The sequence below is a fragment of the Dendropsophus ebraccatus genome, chromosome 5 (assembly GCF_027789765.1).
Source record: "Dendropsophus ebraccatus isolate aDenEbr1 chromosome 5, aDenEbr1.pat, whole genome shotgun sequence".
In the NCBI taxonomy this organism is placed as follows: domain Eukaryota; kingdom Metazoa; phylum Chordata; class Amphibia; order Anura; family Hylidae; genus Dendropsophus; species Dendropsophus ebraccatus.
The window spans coordinates 65,321,100-65,339,775 of NC_091458.1; the positions used below are offsets into that span (position 1 = coordinate 65,321,100).

Consider the following 18,676-nt stretch of genomic DNA (forward strand, 5'->3'; position numbering starts at 1 on the left):
ATTTCTGTCAGAGCAGATTTGGTGAGGTATCTGTGTCTAGGCTGCAGATAGCACCACCTGAGGCTTTATAGTCATCTGCTGGAGTTACTGATGATGATCTGGGTTCTACACTGACCAGAGCTGATCCTGTATTACTGATCCCCCTCAGCCTCCTATAGACAAATCAACTCCATGTATGTGTCCTGATTTAGCAGAGCTGCAGTGCTGATCATGGAGGACATCACATCCTCTTATATTCTGTAGGTGCTGTAATGGAGCTGAGCTGCAGTGTAAATCATAGAAAGGGACAGAGCAGCAGAGTGAGCCTCAGAGCATTGTTCCTGCATCCTGATACAGTATTACAGATGATGCACACAGTGGTGATGATGATGATGGGAGGATTAATTCCTACAGATATCAGTGGCGGTGAGCACACAGTGATGATGATGAGGATGATGATGAGGGGGGGGGGTTACTGGGGACATAATACTGGGGTGTGTAATATACTTGAGACCTGATACTGGGGTGTGTTATATACTAGGGACCTAACACCGGGGTGTGTAATATAGTAGGGACCTGACACCGGGGTGTGTAATATACTAGGGACCTGACACCGGGGTTTAATATACTAGGGACCTGACACCGGGGTGTGTAATATACTGGGGACCTGACACCGGGGTGTGTAATATACTAGGGACCTGACACTGGGGTGTGTAATATACTGGGGACCTGACAATGGGGTGTGTAATATACTGGGGACCTGACACTGGGGTATGTAATATACTGGGGACCTGACACTGGGGTGTGTAATATACTGGGGACCAGACACTGAGGTGTGTAATGCTCCTTTTGTGTTGTTCTGACTGTAAAATTATAACTGGAAAAGTCTGAAAAAAAACCACTGGTGACAAGCCACAACCCGCAAACCACACCCACAATAGGCCACACCCCACTGAGACCACACCCACAATAAGCCACACCACTTGCTGTCAACGCTAAAATGTCCCTGTAAAAAAAACCTCAGATGTTGGCAACTACAGTATGAATGGGTTATGCACCAAAGAGCAAAAAAATGAAATGGTCTGAGCTGGTCTTACTCGCCAAGTCCCCCTGAGAATTTTGAGCCATCTCCTGTCTTTCTAGCTGCTGCCATTACAAGGTTAAAAGGTTTTCTAAAAGCTGATCTATAACAAAGATTCGAAACTACATTTCCCATCACGCATTTCCCTGATTGGTCCATTTGCGTAAACACAGGACTGTTTTTTCATAGATTTTGCATCACATCACCCCAGTATGTATTCCACACTAGCTAAAGATGTAGCAGAGCTGACGCGCATAACAGGCATCTGTTTACTGGGGGGAGGGGGGGTTAGGTTTAAATCTCTGCTTGCTTACTGTGAATGAAAACATTCTAGTTCCATCCGGATTCGAAGAACATCTATAACACTTAAAATATACAGGGCTGTGACACAAAGACAGGTACTTAGGCCTGTGTTGACTGACAGCAAGCAGAGATAGAACTATACCTTCTCATATTACAGAAACCTAGGCTCAGGGACACATGTAAGTCTATGGAAGCAGCACAGGTGCATGGAGATGATGCAGATGATGTCTGAATATTGTTTTTGTTACCCGGATAACCCCTTTAATCTTTGTATTTACATCTATGCAAAAGTGTACGCAATTTCTTATTATTTCCAAAGACGACTTACTATTTAAAAAAAATGTTATTGTATTTCTGCCATAGCGTATTGTATTTTTGTTATAATCCTTTTATATATTGCTTATAATCTTTTTAATCCTTACAACGTAGCTGAACCTTTTGCTTAAGAGTTAGCAGAACATGACCCAGCCTAAACGTGCCTTGAGGTGCACCTACCCAGCCCTAGAGTTGTCTGACTCAACATCCTACTAGAGAATTACTCCACAACTTATAGTGTCAGCAGACAAGGTTCATCACTTGTATTCTTCATCAACCAGACAGCACTGGCAGGACTTGCCAGGACTCAGTTCCCATCTGGAGACGGTACTTGCCCAATCAGCTTTGAACATTAGTCCACGAGGACAGCGCAGACAAAGAAGAAGTAAGTATAAAGCCATATTATCACATTGATACTACCTAACATTATTATCTTTAGAAACAGCACATTCTTCACAATAGTTCTGTTGAAACATAGTTGCCTGTTTATTATTTTAACTAAAAAAAATTTACATTATTCAATGGTTTCACATCAGGTATGCTGAACTGATTTAAATTTAATAATAATTAATAATAGTAATAATAATATTTATTTGTATAGCGCCAACAGATTCCACAGCGCTTGTTTGAATATATAAATACAATACAGGTTATACTTAAATTATACAATGAATAAATTAAGATAAAATTAAAAAATACACAATTTATGCCGACCTACATAGAGAGCATCAAAATTTTTAATGGCATTTCTGGCTGTCAAAACGTACATTTCAATAAAATCCGACAGTCAAAGTGTGAACAGAACTTTATACACATAACATTTCATAGGAGCAGTCTCACTCGTGATTGATAATACACTAGACCTTAGTTTTCTGCTGTTGCAGAAGACAGGATCTGTGGATTTATTAAATGAGTTACACTGAACAGCTTCTGCCCCCCTCCCCCCCCCCCTTCCCTGTCTGTTCGGTGTATGTAAATCCCAAACTTTGTTTTCTACCAGTAATCAAATATAGAAATGTCACATCCCCAGCAGGGCATAACATAGCTCAGCATTAACATAGCAAGTTCCTCAGGTACAGGTTACATTTTTCTTTTATCAAATGGATTTAATAAAGTAGTTATTGTAGTTGCTTATTATTGCATGAAATATGTTAGAATTTTTATTTTACGATGTGATTTAATACTTGCCTCTCATGCTGCTACTTTTCACATGAATGTCAACTCTTAGGCCAGTTTTACCGTAGCATAATAAGAATAGCTTTTTGCATTCATACTATATCTACAGGTCCTGGCCTGACTGCAGGTCTGGTGAACCAGAGGGCCATTAGGCATACAGTCATTCCTTTACTTGTAGCTGTAATACGGATGAAAAAATGCGTATTATACTAGATTGAAATAGCCCAGACTTTTTTGCCCTACTGCCCTCTTGTCTAGTCACCGCTCTTTGCCTGTCAGCGTGCTCAGCGGGGATGATTGACAGGGAGAGGCACCAGTAACGGGCCTCTCTGCCTGTCAATCATCTCGCCGAGCATGCTGACAGGGATTTTAGATGTTTTTAATGTTGTGTGTTTAGCCGGTGTTTAATAAAGTTTATTTTCATTTCATCATTCATGGTGTGCGCTTGACTCAATAACCCTAGTTTCCCTCTGTCCTTCTCTTTATATACACTGTTGCACACCTAGGGTTGTCAGCTGCACCCATTTTTTTCAGATCTGTTGTTATTCATACTTGGTGGTGCCCACCCCGATTTCTTTATTTCATACATATTGCACCTGCACTATTGCTATCTGATTATTTATACCTTCTACATTGCATACATGTCTTCTTACATCGTATGTAAACAAGTCATTACACGTGCATGTTCTTCCTGCCCATGTTTTCTGAACCAGACTGCAGATGTGATTCTGTTAGGACCTGTGATTGATTGCTGATCAATTAATTTGAAGTATTAATTAGAAAATAAAATAATTACTATCACTTTAACAAATTCAGGACCAGGGACGTAACTGGACATCCACTTTTGCAGTGCGATCTTGCTCATGGACGTACAGTTACAGCAGCAGATGAATCGGGCACCGAAGCTATGCCTGTGCCATCTGTGGCAGGACTTGGCTGTCAGTAATAGCTAGGCACCCGCCACAACTGTGGCACGCTCGGATCCTAGCAGTTAACACTATAGATGCTGTGGTCAGTGCAACTGCAGCAGCTATAGGGCAAAACAATGGGCGATTTCTCCCTCTTTTCACCATCAGGGTTGTGCGAAGCGATCATACAGCCCTGAAGGTTCTTATGAAAACGAGAGCTCCAGTATCATAGCTATGGAAGCTGATCAGCTATACCTGATGCAGTGCAGATCAGCAAGCCTTGAGAAAGTGCCCTAGGGCACAAAAAGATTGTAGGCACGCAAGAGGTGGCATGTCTCCACTATTGCTTATGTGATGTTTTTTAGAATTTACATACAGAAAAACATGTTTATAGTAAATGACAATGGAATGCTTTTTTTCTACTTTATGAGATTATAGGTTGAAACAGAGTTACCTGCAATCTTATACACAGGAATGGTCCTATTGATATACATAAAGCTGACCTCAGGATCTGTCTTGTACTAATCTTTAACACAGCAAATACACCTATGTCATCATACTGTACATCCCTATGACTTTGGGTCCTATTAGATTAAACAATTTTTTCCGTTTCCACCAATTAACGACAAATGATTGCAAACTTTTGAGAACATGTTTGATCATCGCCTGTATTCAGACGGAAAGATTATAATTATCGCTTAGATTGAAACGATATAACAATTTTTCACACAAGAATCTTTCTGTGTAATAGGGCCCTTTGCCCCCTTAAGGTGGCACTCTCCTAGAGGAGAATGTAATGGATAACACATTAGCATATACTTTACCTAAAGCAGTGTTGCAGTACACTATGCCTGGCAGTAAAATGAACTGGCAGGATAATACAGAGTTATTTATGATCCCATTCATTAGAACAGGGTGTAACTACATAACACACCTAGCAATCACTGAGTTGTACTATTGCGCCAGCTCTTTATAGTAGGTAGGAAGGGTTTAAAATGTTTGCAATTTACATTCTGATTTTTTTTTTTTTTGTTATCATGCTAAAATAAAACTATACTTACTTGAGAAGGTAGCTCTTAGGGAAAGCAGTCCTTTGATTGATGGATGCATTGAACTGGTGGGTGTCAGGGAAAAGATGTGGATTATTGCACAAAACCACTTGGTTTGTACAAAAATCTGTGCCTTTTCCCTGGTGTACGCTCAGCTCGGCTAATGGGGAGGCAGAGGCGCAGCAAGCGGGGAAGTAGCGTGGCCATCTCCTGTGCCTGATTTATCAGGATTTACACCTATCAGGCGTAAATCATGGCAAAAATCTATGTCTGCTATGGAGCATGTAAAGTGGTCTGCGCCTCTAGACCACCACTACTCCTTTTCTGGCAGTTACCTCTTCACATGCCAGGTGGTCAGTAGTTACCACATGGCATACAAAGGAACTGACATGAGAAAGGAGACCCCCTGTTACTACTACTAAAGAGTGATAGCATTCACTGTGTGCTGTTCCTGACAAACACTCACCAGGGCTGCCATGGCTATAATCTGCCAATGCTACACTGACAAGCAATAATAATGTTTTACTATACTCATTATAACAATGCTTTATATAAAAGTTATTAGCCTGGTTTCATGCATCTGCATCATCTGGCATTTTTGCCATCCAATGTGCAGGCATCAGATCAATAAATGCTGCATTCAGCAATTTTTAATCCAGATGTTGGGAAGGTATAGTCCATATGTCCAGCAATGTGCTCCATTTCGGCCAATGGGGCAATAGATGGTCCTACTGCTAATGATTTATGTGGGACTGCTGTGTACCATATAATACCACATACATAAGAAATAAAGACAGAAAATTGCTTGGTTAATTCCAATGTTTTAAAATTATTACTATAAAGCTTTTTATACCATCATCTTGCAGTATTAGGTTCGGGTGGCATTATAACTTTTCAGTATATCTAGTAGCATTTCATTAGGCCCAATAATAAAAGGTCCTATTGGGAGAAGACCTCGCAGACCCAACAGCAGATCGCCCATTAGAAGTCCAATAAGCCCTGTAGAAGTCCAGTATGCATAATAGAAGAATACCCACTTAGAAGAAGGCCCAGTAACAGCCCAGCAAGCCCAATAGTAGAATGCTCGTTGGGTTCCAGTAGACCCCATACAAGCTTATTTTTTAGGATTTTCCTAGTCATTCTCTCACATTCTCTCTCATAAGTATGGGATAACATAACATATCTGTAACAACCATTTTCTAATTAATCCAACTTTGTGCACCGTTAGAGATCCATATATCTGGCTAAAAATGTAAAAACTACATTTTTAGTGTTATACCTGTAATTGTACATTAGACATGTTTTTCCCCATAATACTTATATAGAACAAAAAAAAAAAAATACATTGAATTACTGAATTCTATTGCAGGATATCACTATATCCATAATCATGTGGCTCCTTCTGCTGGTGGTATTTGCCCTGATGTTCTTGTACAGATGGTACAGACAAAGTTGGATTCTGGAGAATCTTACAGACAAATATGTCTTTATCACTGGATGTGACACTGGATTTGGAAACCTGCTGGCCAAGCAACTGGACAAACGTGGGATGAAGGTTCTGGCTGCTTGTCTGACCGATCATGGGGCGAAGGACCTAAAGAAAGAGACCTCTAGTAGACTGCAAACAATAATACTGGATGTTACTAACAGCAAAAGTGTAAGCTCTGCTGCCGAGAGTGTGTCAACTATAGTTGGAGATTCAGGTGATCAGTAGTTTTTTTCTTACCTACTGTACATAACTTCCATACTATGCCATGCTATAAGGTTTATAGATTTGCCAGATTTTCATAATAATTATGTAGCATCAGTGGCCCTCTTGTTTTGTGGGGGATTACACAAACAATTGTGATTTTTTTATCCCAAAAATAGAAAGATAATAACTTTCTCTCTATATTTACAGACCCTGCTTCTGGGCACCATACTGTGTATTTAAGCATTGCACTAACACTAGTGACGTGATCGATGGTCTTCTCCTGCACTTGGAATCCTTTTTGATCCCTAACACTTCCATTACTGTCACTGTTTAGACTCACATGGTGCTTTTTCTCTGTTGTTCAGTCAGCTGTCTTACAGATCAGGCTTCCACTGACCGTGGGAGGTTCAGATGCTAGGACCCCCTATGACTTCAAGAATAGGGTCCCAAGTCTCCCGTTGGAATGGAGATGTAATTACGCATGAACACTTCACTTATTGCTTATAGGGTCTGCCAGAGATAGCAGAGCCCAGCAGTTGGACCCCTCACAATCATACATTTCTCCCCTATCTACAGTGGTCTTCTGAAGATTTTTTTTTACTCTAACTAAATATGCTGATAAGGCGTTTCAGTGCAGCAATCCGGCCCGTCCAGCCCGGCCCTCCTTATAAATAGGGGTGCAGTGCTCTGTGTTTCTCTACTACTATTAGTCAGTAGGGGCAGGTTGGCTGGATGGGTACACTAAGGGTGATAGCCCTACCCTGAGTGCACCAAAATGCCTCATTAGCATATTAAATAAACTACTAATATGCCAAAAACAGTGCAGAGGACGAAGGTGAGAATCTTACCTTCATCCTCAGCGTTCAGTGTGCTATAGGGACAAATCAGCAGGTTAGAAGTTGTTTTTCAACTTTAAAATCACCCATGGCAAATGCAAGCAGGCTTTATAGGTCAAGAATCCCTTATTCCAGATAAGAATACCACTTTAAGGATTAACACAAAGGGGGACATTTATTAAGCCTGGCATACTAGTACACTGGCAGGCGCAGAAATCTACACGTGATTTGCAGCAGGTATACATTTTTTTTCATAATTTTTGCTTTTAAATAGAGGCAAATTGTGATAAATAAGGCACTGAAAGAGCACACCTCCTCCCCACCTTTCCATGCCTCCCTGTCCGCCCATCAGGCGAGCAGGCTGTATGCCACATAAAAGGCACCGATTTTTGTTCCAACCGGGTGGTTTGGGCAAACATCTGTGCCTTTTATGTGGCATACATCAGCGCACATCTTCATAAATCAGCCACAATAAGTGCCCTGCAAGACATAAATACAGTTTTGATATTGATATGTAGTGTGTTGATTTAGTTTGTCAGTTTTGCTTTGTCTTTTTTTTGCATTTCAGGACTCTGGGGCTTGGTTAATAATGCTGGATTTTGCTTTTGTTTTGCTCCCAATGAATGGCAAAAGAAGGAGGATTTCTTGAAGGTCCTGAATGTAAATTTGGTTGGTATGATAGACGTGACCCTACAGCTTCTGCCCCTTTTGAGAAAAGCCCAAGGACGTATTGTTAATGTAGCTAGTGCTATGGGAAGGCTGTCTACTGTTGGTGGAGGATATTGCGTATCCAAGTATGGTGTGGAGGCTTTCTCAGATAGTATAAGGTGAGTGTATATAAAATGGTGATGAAAAGATTTTTATTGCTTGGACTGGTATTGAGCCTGCCGGTGGGCTCTGGTGTTTTGGGGGCTACTTGTCACGGTGGCCAGGATTGGTATCGTGGTGCACTCGTGTGAAGCTCAACCGGTCACTTGCCAGATGGTACTGTGTGACGCCACTACTGTGGTGGTTGGTTGAGATATAGCTCAGCCAGATGGTATACTGTTGTGACGACAGTGCCAAGTGGGCATACAGGTATGGAGGCACACCTGCTTTTCTTTTAGAGTGGCGAGCTATACCCTTTCCCTTGTGGTTGGTTACCTGCCGGCTGCGAGGGGGTCCCTTGGGTACTTGTAACCGACCCGGACTATCGGCACCGCCACCCATTAGAAAGGGGAGATGACCCAAGGATGTGGTATCTACTGTGTAGATGCCTGAGTAATATTCACTGAGTCCCGTTAGCATAAATAGATCTTCTTTACTGAGAGAATACTTTATACAATATCTGACAGCAGTCTGTAGACTTGACAAGACAGAAGCTGTACTGAGGATCTTTAGAGTAGTAGAGCTGAGAATAGTCGTGAGAGTCCCAACCCAAGTAGTAATGTGCTCGACCGGAACTTTAGAAGAAGAAGAAGTAGTAGAATACTTTAGACTTAAAAATAGAAGTTTACTTGTGCCCGTGTTTTGACCTTTGTCGCTATACCACCTTTTGCCCGCCAGTGTCCGGTGACCCGTCCTATGAGGGTGACACAAGCCCCAGACCTTGTTACCTGGGTTGAGCAGAGTGGTCCAGGTTTCCTGGTTACACATGCATTGCAAGATAGAGTATGTAGGCTTCTAGCAACTTTGCTCTATCCGGATCAGTTCCTCTTGTTATCAGGATACTGTCCTGCACTTTTAGACTTGTTCTCGGCGTGGGCTGGGGTTTCTCTGACTTGTCCTCTCCCTTAAGTAGCTTAACACTGCATAGTGTGTAGAAGTGCTGCTTTCAAGAAACTGGTGTCTGCATCTCCCATGAGCGTCTGTTCACTACCACCAACTAGATCACACTATAGACTAGTTCTGGAGTAGGGACCTGTCAAAGCCAGGGCCCAGCTGGACCACTGCAGGGACCAACTTGTTTTGTGTCTTCTCTGCTCAATAACCAGACTAAGCCTAAGAGTGGGTGTATACTTCCTCTCCCCATGTGACAACTTCCTAGAGAGGTGTAATATGCCCTGTGAGTGGTAAAGAAGAAAGCATAGAAAGAAATGAGCTTAGAGATAGGTAGAGAAGAAGAGAAGGTCCTCATTGGTGTACAAATTACAACAAACAATACCCCTTTAGTTACCTGCAGCTGTGCAAAATACAAGTACAGTTACATACAATAGCGGTATCCTGTGGCAAAACGTAGGTACTACTTCATTACCACAGTTACAAGTACCACCACCACAAGTACAGGCTTTTGCGAGGGGTGTAACATACTAGTAACACCCATGGTGGGACCCCACAGTAACACCCACCCCCGGACACACGGTAACTGGACCTTAGTTAGGGCCGATGTGAGGTAAGAGTGTAGGTGTGGATGAGGCGACAGAGATGACAGAGTCCCACTTTAAACAGTATTCAGCTTTACTTAGAAAAATAATATCTTCAGTGCAATAAAAGTAATAACAGTGCTTTAAGTACTTGAAGAACTCCTCGTATTCTCGTATTGATGAGTCTCAGTTATCTCATCTGACTGCTCTTCTGCTTCTCAGTGTTGGGTTTCTGTCCTGATTGGAAGTATGAGTCCCAGGCCTTTGTCTCTGGTACTAGTTTCCTTCCTGCTCAGCCGAGCGAAAGTCAGTAGAGAGCTGTCTTGCACTGTGTTTTGCTGCAGCATAGTCTTAGTGTTCCTCTCCTTTCTTTAGGGGGTTGACTGTCCTGAGTTTAAGGGGGTAGGCAAGGGGGTTGCTCCCTTATCTCCAGTTACCCTGGGGTTTAAGTTTAGCAACACATAGTTGGGGTTACTAGCTCTAGAGAAAAGGCTATAGACATCCTACCAGGCACTAACTAACTAAAGAAAGTGTGATGTATAAGGATCTAAATGTAACACCTGTAGGGAATCATACTTAAGGCCCAAAGTGAAGAAAAATGGTGTGTACATTGGGGTATCAGCCACAATGCCTTTGTTGCAACGGCATCAGAGGAGGAAGGGGAGGGGAGGGGAGGGAAAGAAGGGGAGCGGAGGTACCTATAGTAACTTTAACTTTTTTTTTTTTAGGAGGGAAGTATGTGACTTTGGAATAAAAGTCTCAATCATAGAACCTGGCTGTTTCCAGACACATATGACACTCTCAGTTGATGTTCATGTAAATAACTTGAAACGTCTTTGGGAAAATCTCCCTGCAGGAGTTAAAGATAGCTATGGCCAGAAATACTATGAACAATGTAAGTTGATGTGTACATATACTTAGTTACAGCTTATGGTCCTTTTATAGTAAAGAGTCATCGGCGGCCTGCAGCCACAAGAGACGACCGATCAGCAAGATTGGCATTCCTTTGTAGTGCCTTTACACTGCATAACTAATCGTGCAGCTAGGTCACATGAACGATCCTTTTATCATTCGTGTGGACATTCTAATGTATCACTATCGGCCACATGTCTTCTGGTTACACAGAGAGATGTTCGGTTGATAACCAGTGATGACTAGGCCTGCACAAAAGATGCGATGAGCCAATGAGTGGGGTGTTTTCCTGCTCTTGCTAACACTTTTACATGGCCCATTATCAGGCAAATTAGCACTTCTAGCAATAATAATTGCTGATAATCGGCCTATGTAAAAGGGCCCTTAGTAAAAAATAGAAGAATGATATATAAGACGCTAGACTTGATTATAACTTTTATTTCATCAGCATTTATAAATGTAATAAATAAGGTAGTGACATTATGGCATTTTTTTACCTTATATAACAATAGTGAAAATACAAGGTTATTAAGTCTCATGGTGGTTGAAACCCTCCCAATTATTTAAAGCAAATCTGTGCATGTGATCAGGGCCGCCGATAGGGCAGTACAACCGGTACTGCCATATGGGGCCCGGACCCTAAGAGACATGGGGGGGGCCCTGTACCCCCTTCCAGCCTCTCCTCCTGTACCCCCCTCCAGCCTCTCCTCCTGTACCCCCCCTCCAGCCTCTCCTCCTGTACCCCCCCTCCAGCCTCTCCTCCTGTACCCCCCTCCAGCCTCTCCTCCTGTACCCCCCCTCCAGCCTCTCCTCCTGTACCCCCCCTCCAGCCTCTCCTCCTGTACCCCCCCCTCCAGCCTCTCCTCTTGTACCCCCCTCCAGCCTCTCCTCTTGTACCCCCCCCCGCCTCTCCTCCTGCACCCCCAGCCTCTCCTCCTGCACCCCCCCGCCTCTCCTCCTGCACCCCCCAGCCTCTCCTCCTGCAACCCCCAGCCTCTCCTCCTGCACCCCCCAGCCTCTCCCCCAGCCTCTCCTCCTGCACCCCCCAGCCTCTCCTCCTGCACCCCCCAGCCTCTCCTCCTGCACCCCCAGCCTCTCCTCCTGCACCCCACAGCCTCTGCCCCAGCCTCTTCTCCTGCACCCCCCAGCCTCTCCTCCTGCACCCCACAGCCTCACCCAGCCTCTTCTCCTGCACCCCTCAGCCTCTCCTCCTGCACCCCACAGCCTCTCCCACAGCCTCTTCTCCTGCACCCCTCAGCCTCTCCTCCTGCACCCCACAGCCTCTCCCCCAGCCTCTTCTCCTGCACCCCCCAGCCTCTCCCCCAGCCTCTTCTCCTGCACCCCCAGCCTCTCCTCCAGCCTCTCCTCCTGCACCCCACAGCCTCTCCTCCTGCACCCCACAGCCTCTCCTCCTGCACCCCAAAGCCTCTCCTCCTGCACCCCACAACCTCTCCCCCTAGCCTACCCTCCTGCACCCCCAGCCTCTCCCCCAGCCTTTCCGTCAGCACCCCACCAGCCTCTCTGTCAGCACCCCCCAGCCTCTCTGTCAGCACCCCCCAGCCTCTCCTCCTGCACCCCCTAGCCTCTCCACCAGCACCCCCAGCTGCTCTCCCTGCCCCCCAGCTGCTCCTCCTGCCCCCCATCTTCTCCCCCTGCCCCATCTGCTCCTCCGCCTGTCCCCCATCTTCTCCCCCTGCCACCCCAGCTGCCCAATCTTCTCCCTGTCACCCTAGCTGCCCCCTATCTGCTCCCCCTGCCTGCCACCCCAGCTGCTCCTCCTGCCCCCCATCTACTCCCCCTGCCACCCCAGCTGCTGCCCCCGAGCTGATCCCTCTGCCCCACATTGCTCCCTCTGCCCTCCCCAGCTGCTCCCCCTGCCCCTCTCACCCCAGCTGCTCCCCCTGCCCCCATCTACTACCCCTGCCCCTCTCACCCCAGCTGCTCCCCCTGCCCCCCATCTGCTCCTCCTCCTGCCCCCATCTACTCCCCCTGCCCCCAGCTGCTCCCTCTGCCTCCCCAGATTCTCCCCCTGCCACCCCTAGCTGCTCCCCCTCCCCGTCACCCCAGCTGCTCTCCTTCCCCCTGTCACCCCAGCTTCTCCCCTTCACCCCAGCGGCTTCCCCTGCCACCCCCAGCTGCCTCCCTTCCCCAGTCACCCCCAGCTGCCTGCTTGCAGACTAGTTGTGGTCGGAGAAGTCTTCTTGATTGCTGCGCCAGATGGAGAAGAAAGCAAGAAGCGACGGCAATCGGAGAAGACGTCACCTGTGAGTCATTAGTAACTGCACTGTAATCACTTCTATAGTGTGTAGAGCCTGTGTACCATTGGGGTCTAAATGGGTCAGTGTATTGTTTGCGGTAGTGTACTGACACAGCCCCGCGGTCACTACAGTACACTAGCGCAAACTTTTAAACTAGGACCCAACTACAACAGCCGCAGGCACTACAACTCCCAGCATATGCCGAGGGCTGTAGACTGTCAGTAAATGCTGGGAGTTGTAGTGCCTGCAGCTGTTGTAGTTGGGTCCTAGGTGCATTATACACTGGATGCTTTGTGGGAGATCAGAATACAGAGATCTGTGGGGGCTCAGTGTAGGGAAGTGACCCCAGAACAGCACTAATAGGGGGTAGGGGGAGATGTTTTGTTCTATCCCCTATTAGTGATGTTCTGGGGTCACTTCCCTGCACTGAGCCCCCACAGATCTTTGTATTCTTATATGCCACAAAGCATTCAGTGTATAGGACCCAACTACAACAGCTGCAGGCACTACAACTCCCAGCATGTACTGACAGTCTGCAGCCCTCAGAGTATGCTGGGAGTTGTAGTACAGTGTAGACAGATGTATTGCTGGACCTTCAGGGCTGATGGTTGTCACCCACAGATTGCAGCCACCAGGAGCCTCTGCACACAGTGATTTATTACAGGGTTGTCCTCTCAGAGACTACAACTCCCAGCATACCCTGAGAGCTGTATAAATGTAGGTATTTGTCACAAATACAGATGAATTCAGGAAAGGAGCGGGTCAGCATGTCGTGTCTCACTGGTTCTATATTGGTGGGCCCCAGGTCCCCCAGTCCGACACTGGACGGAAGCGGCCCCCAAACTAAGACGTCCCCGGCCTCCTTCCTTCCTCCATCACATTTGTTTGATGAGAACAGCGGGCATCAAGCAGAGCGACACCCAAGTGCCAGGGTATATACCATGCATGTACAGTAATGGGGGGGGGGGGGGCACCTCAGCGTGCAAAGTGCCTAGGGCAGCATAAACTCTAAATACAGGCCTGGCTGCCGGCACTTCATACCAGCAGCCTATGGGAGGCCGGGCCGTGACCTCTCCGGCAGGCGTGATCATGTGACGTCATCACGCCTGCCGGAAGTCCCGTCCCTGCGGCTCGCAAGATGGAGCCCGAAGAGGAGGAAGAGCTGCTGCCTGCACAGCGCGGATTAGGTGAGTAGGATGTTTGTTTTTTTAGGGGCACCTCTGGGGGCATTATTAGTATATGGGGGCACCTCTGGGGGCATTATTAGCATATGGGGGCACCTCTGGGGGCATTATTAGGTCATGGGGGGCACCTCTGGGGGCATTATTAGTATATGGGGGCACCTCTGGGGGCATTATTAGTTCATGGGGGGCACCTCTGGGGGCATTATTAGTATATGGGGGCACCTCTGGGGGCATTATTAGTATATGGGGGCACCTCTGGGGGCATTATTAGTATATGGGGGCACCTCTGGGGGCATTATTAGCTCATGGGGGCACCTCTGGGGGCATTATTATCTCATGGGGGCACCTCTGGGGGCATTATTAGTGTATGGGGGCACCTCTGGGGGCATTATTAGTATATGGGGGCACCTCTGGGGGCATTATTAGTGTATGGGGGCACCTCTGGGGGCATTATTAGTACATGGGGGCACCTCTGGGGGCATTATTAGTGTATGGGGGCACCTCTGGGGGCATTATTAGTGTATGGGGGCACCTCTGGGGGCATTATTAGTGTATGGGGGCACCTCTGGGGGCATTATTAGTTCATGGGGGCACCTCTGGGGGCATTATTAGTATATGGGGGCACCTCCGGGGGCATTATTAGTATATGGGGGCACCTCTGGGGGCATTATTAGTTCATGGGGGGCACCTCTGGGGGCATTATTAGTATATGGGGGCACCTCTGGGGGCATTATTAGTATATGGGGGCACCTCTGGGGGCATTATTAGTGTATGGGGGGCACCTCTGGGGGCATTATTATTATATGGGGGCACCTCTGGGGGCATTATTAGTATATGGGGGCACCTCTGGGGGCATTATTAGTATATGGGGCACCTCTGGGGGCATTATTAGCTCATGGGGGCACCTCTGGGGGCATTATTATCTCATGGGGGCACCTCTGGGGGCATTATTAGTGTATGGGGGCACCTCTGGGGGCATTATTAGTATATGGGGGCACCTCTGGGGGCATTATTAGTGTATGGGGGCACCTCTGGGGGCATTATTAGTATATGGGGGCACCTCTGGGGGCATTATTAGTGTATGGGGGCACCTCTGGGGCATTATTAGTGTATGAGGGCACCTCTGGGGGCATTATTAGTGTATGGGGGCACCTCTGGGGGCATTATTAGTTCATGGGGGCACCTCCGGGGGCATTATTAGTATATGGGGGCACCTCCGGGGGCATTATTAGTATATGGGGGCACCTCTGGGGGCATTATTAGTTCTTGGGGGGCACCTCTGGGGGCATTATTAGTGTATGGGGGCACCTCTGGGGGCATTATTAGTATATGGGGGCACATCTGGGGGCATTATTAGTGTATGGGGGCACCTCTGGGGGCATTATTATTGGTGAACATATACAAATCAAACAGCCCCCCAGACCCTCGAAATTCAATAACCCCAAAGGGGGCATTGCCTAGTACTCAACAGCATTCTGAATACAGGGGAACCCCTACCCCACTCTTGTATAAGTTTTAGTCTCCATCATAATGAGCCCCGCTGGGCTTGTAGACGCGCTATAAATTGTACGTTGCAGGGGTGAATATAATGCACTGCATACAGAGCACAAGAGACAGCTATACAAGTAAGTGTCTGTATGGTGACATTTAAATTGCACCTTAGTTTCTACAATTTTATAACTGTATAACAGAGGTTACATTTTAAGCCACTGGGAAAATGGGGTATATGAGCCAGTTCTCTAGAATTGATCGGAACCAAATTATACCTCCCAGCAATTTTTTTTTTTATTAATGTGGGGGGCCCAGACACTTTGGTTGTATGGGGCCCCGAAATTCCTGATGGCGGCCCTGCATGTGATACAAAAGCTAAAATGGCTGCCGTAGCATATAAAACGGCTGCCGCGGTAAACAAAGTGTCCGCTGAACCATATAAAATGGCCGTTGTAAAACAACATGGCGGTTCATAAGCCAGCTCATGTAACCTTAACTTCAACTATGTATTAAGCAATGTCTTGCATACAGTATCATATCTGCACTCTGTCAAACTCTACATATTCTCGGAAGCGTATTTCTTCTGGGAAAATATCCATTGGAATTTGGCCCATTTTACTGGATAACATCCCGGTAAGATAAGCAATGCCTTACAGATGTGTGAACACATCTGTAACTGCCTACTTTTAATGACGCAGATAAAGGGTATATACAATGGTAAATATTTCCTAGCTTTAGTGTACACCATTTGACAGCAGTGATTGGGGATGCCTAAAGCTGATCTAAGTGACCTGTCTCTAAGGCTTGGTGATATTTTCCTGAAGATACCCATTTCGGAACTCATCAATGAAGTGTGACAGTGTGGTAAGTGATAGATTATATTTTCAATAAATTTTGTTTAACTATTGCTGATTTGTCTGCCTTTCTTTTCATAATCTATAACGGAATCCAAAGAATCTTGGAAATTGCTGGTACCATTTTCCCCACCTCCCCTTTCCAGATACAGCCCTGGCCTGGATTATGACCTGGTCGCACTGACATTCCTGCTCATGTGCTGTTACATGCACTGACGTGGCTGAGCAACAAATGATTACAAATATAATCATAAAAATTTTACTATAATTTGCATGAACTAATAGAAAGTGTAAAAAATTTCATAGAAGAACATTTTTACTAACTTTTTTTATCTACAGATGAGAAGGGGTTGAAGGCTTTAATAGGAACAGGCAGTCCCAAGACTTATGAGGTTACAAACTGTATGGAGCATGCCCTGACTGCTGTATACCCCTGGACAAGATATTCTCCTGGTTTGGACTCCAAGCTCATTCTCATTCCTGTATCATATCTCCCTACTGTGTTATCTGACTACTGGCTGTGTCGTTCATTACCAAAACCAGCACATATGAAATGTTAAGAAGACAAAGCCAAATACTTGTGGTTGAATTACAATGAAGCTGCTTGTAATTCCAATGATACTTTTATTACAAACTGAGATATATTAGTACACCTTCTCGTAAACATGTTCAATAAAGTATAACATGGATTCCTCATTGAGACTTCAATATTTACCATTGTGAAACCAGCAACATGCTTTTGCCCATAGTTTTTATTTAATTGCACAAGCAGGATTACCAGTTCTAGTGACAACTAGATAGTGTGTCCACTGCTGTTGTAGCAGCATGTATAGGTCGGTACTGTGTGCTTTAGGCTCTGAGGCTAAAGCCTGTAGAAAGCTGCTCCCACCACCAGGTGTCACTGTACTGTTTGCACAGCTGAAGGTAAACTATTCAAAGGGTTAACTGATGTCTCTATTTTTAATCAGATAATTTTTATTAAGTTTTTAACACATACCAAAAAAAACAAAAGAAAACAGTCAAAGGACAAGGGACAGAGACACCATTGAGAGTGGACAAAAGCAACAATGGATGAATACAAAATCCTGTACCTGTATAAGTCAAAGCATATACATATACACCCTAATTAGATCTTATTGTATGCCGACATCATCTGGTGTCTCCCAAAAAGCCCCCATAAAAATAAAAAAAAAAATAAAAAAGGGAAAAAAGAAGGGGGGAAGAAAAGGTACGCAAAAAAGAAAAGAAAACTCAGAATACATAGTAACAAGCGTAACATAGCCATGTAGATAGGTAAAGTAATACTCTGCAATCCGTCAATGGGCCAGGAGAAAGACCGTGTGGATACGGGTATAACTAGAAGGGAACACAGGTTTTTCTCATGAATGCTGGGGCTCAACTAGTGTCTATTTAGTACCTGATTCAACATGTTTTGAACCGGATTCCTACAGCACTCCCACAGAATTCTCGTTGGTAGACCTGGAGTATCTATCCATTGTCCCCAAATTTTTTCAAACTTGTTTGGACATTTGCGTTTAATGTACACTCCCCTTTCCAATCTTATCAGGGCATTTACTTTAGAAATAAATTCTGGTACAGTGGGTGGGTCAGCCTGAATCCACCTGGAGGCAATAGTTTAACTGATGTCTCTATTGATTGTATTCTATGAAACTGTCTGCTGGTTCTTCACCCTGACCAATCCCCGAGACAGCTACCTCAGGGGCCACTGCCCTATCACAGAGGGTTATCCTGTCTCTTTGCCCAATTAGATTCTCCCCCGAAGTGCTAGTATATATATTAGGGTTGTGACTAATTGGTTCAGTCACGATGAGATCAGAGTATTGTATTAGCTAGTGTGTATGCTTAGAGCCTGCTGAGGAGATTCTTCTAGGGCCTGGCCAGACGGCCAGGACCCATGTGTGGAACTATAGTCTTTTTCTCCTAACCTCTGCTACTCTAGCCATGTCCGTCTAGAGAGCCATGAGTGAGGGGCTGTGGTGAACTACAGGACTAATCCTATCCACGCTGGGTTCCTGTTCCCCTACCTCTGATTACTACACAAGATTAACTGAGGTACTGTACAGGTGAGAAGTTAAGCACAGTGCAAAGGCTGAGTCTCTACTGCAACCTGCTAGGATTTGTAGATGTTCATTCCCTTTAGTACAGGGCTCTTTTCTTATTCTCCCAGCTGAGTACCACATTCTCTGGATAGGATCCCAAGTTTACAGCCCACAGACCCCCAAATGGCCTCAGCTCCACATCTAAAGGTTATTCTATTCTAATTATTTATAGTTT

At 45.5% G+C, this 18,676-nt stretch overlaps 1 protein-coding gene across 1 annotated transcript; it reads left to right on the forward strand.

Moving 5' to 3' along the window:
- The first annotated feature begins 1,882 nt into the window (after positions 1-1,882).
- Positions 1,883-17,064, forward strand: LOC138792699 (retinol dehydrogenase 7-like). The gene is made up of 5 exons (XM_069970412.1): positions 1,883-2,063; positions 6,181-6,514; positions 7,909-8,167; positions 10,411-10,577; positions 16,721-17,064. The coding sequence occupies exons 2-5, from the start codon at positions 6,202-6,204 to the stop codon at positions 16,939-16,941; spliced, it is 960 nt and encodes a 319-aa protein (XP_069826513.1). The 5' UTR covers positions 1,883-2,063; positions 6,181-6,201; the 3' UTR covers positions 16,942-17,064.
- The last annotated feature ends 1,612 nt before the right edge of the window (positions 17,065-18,676 follow it).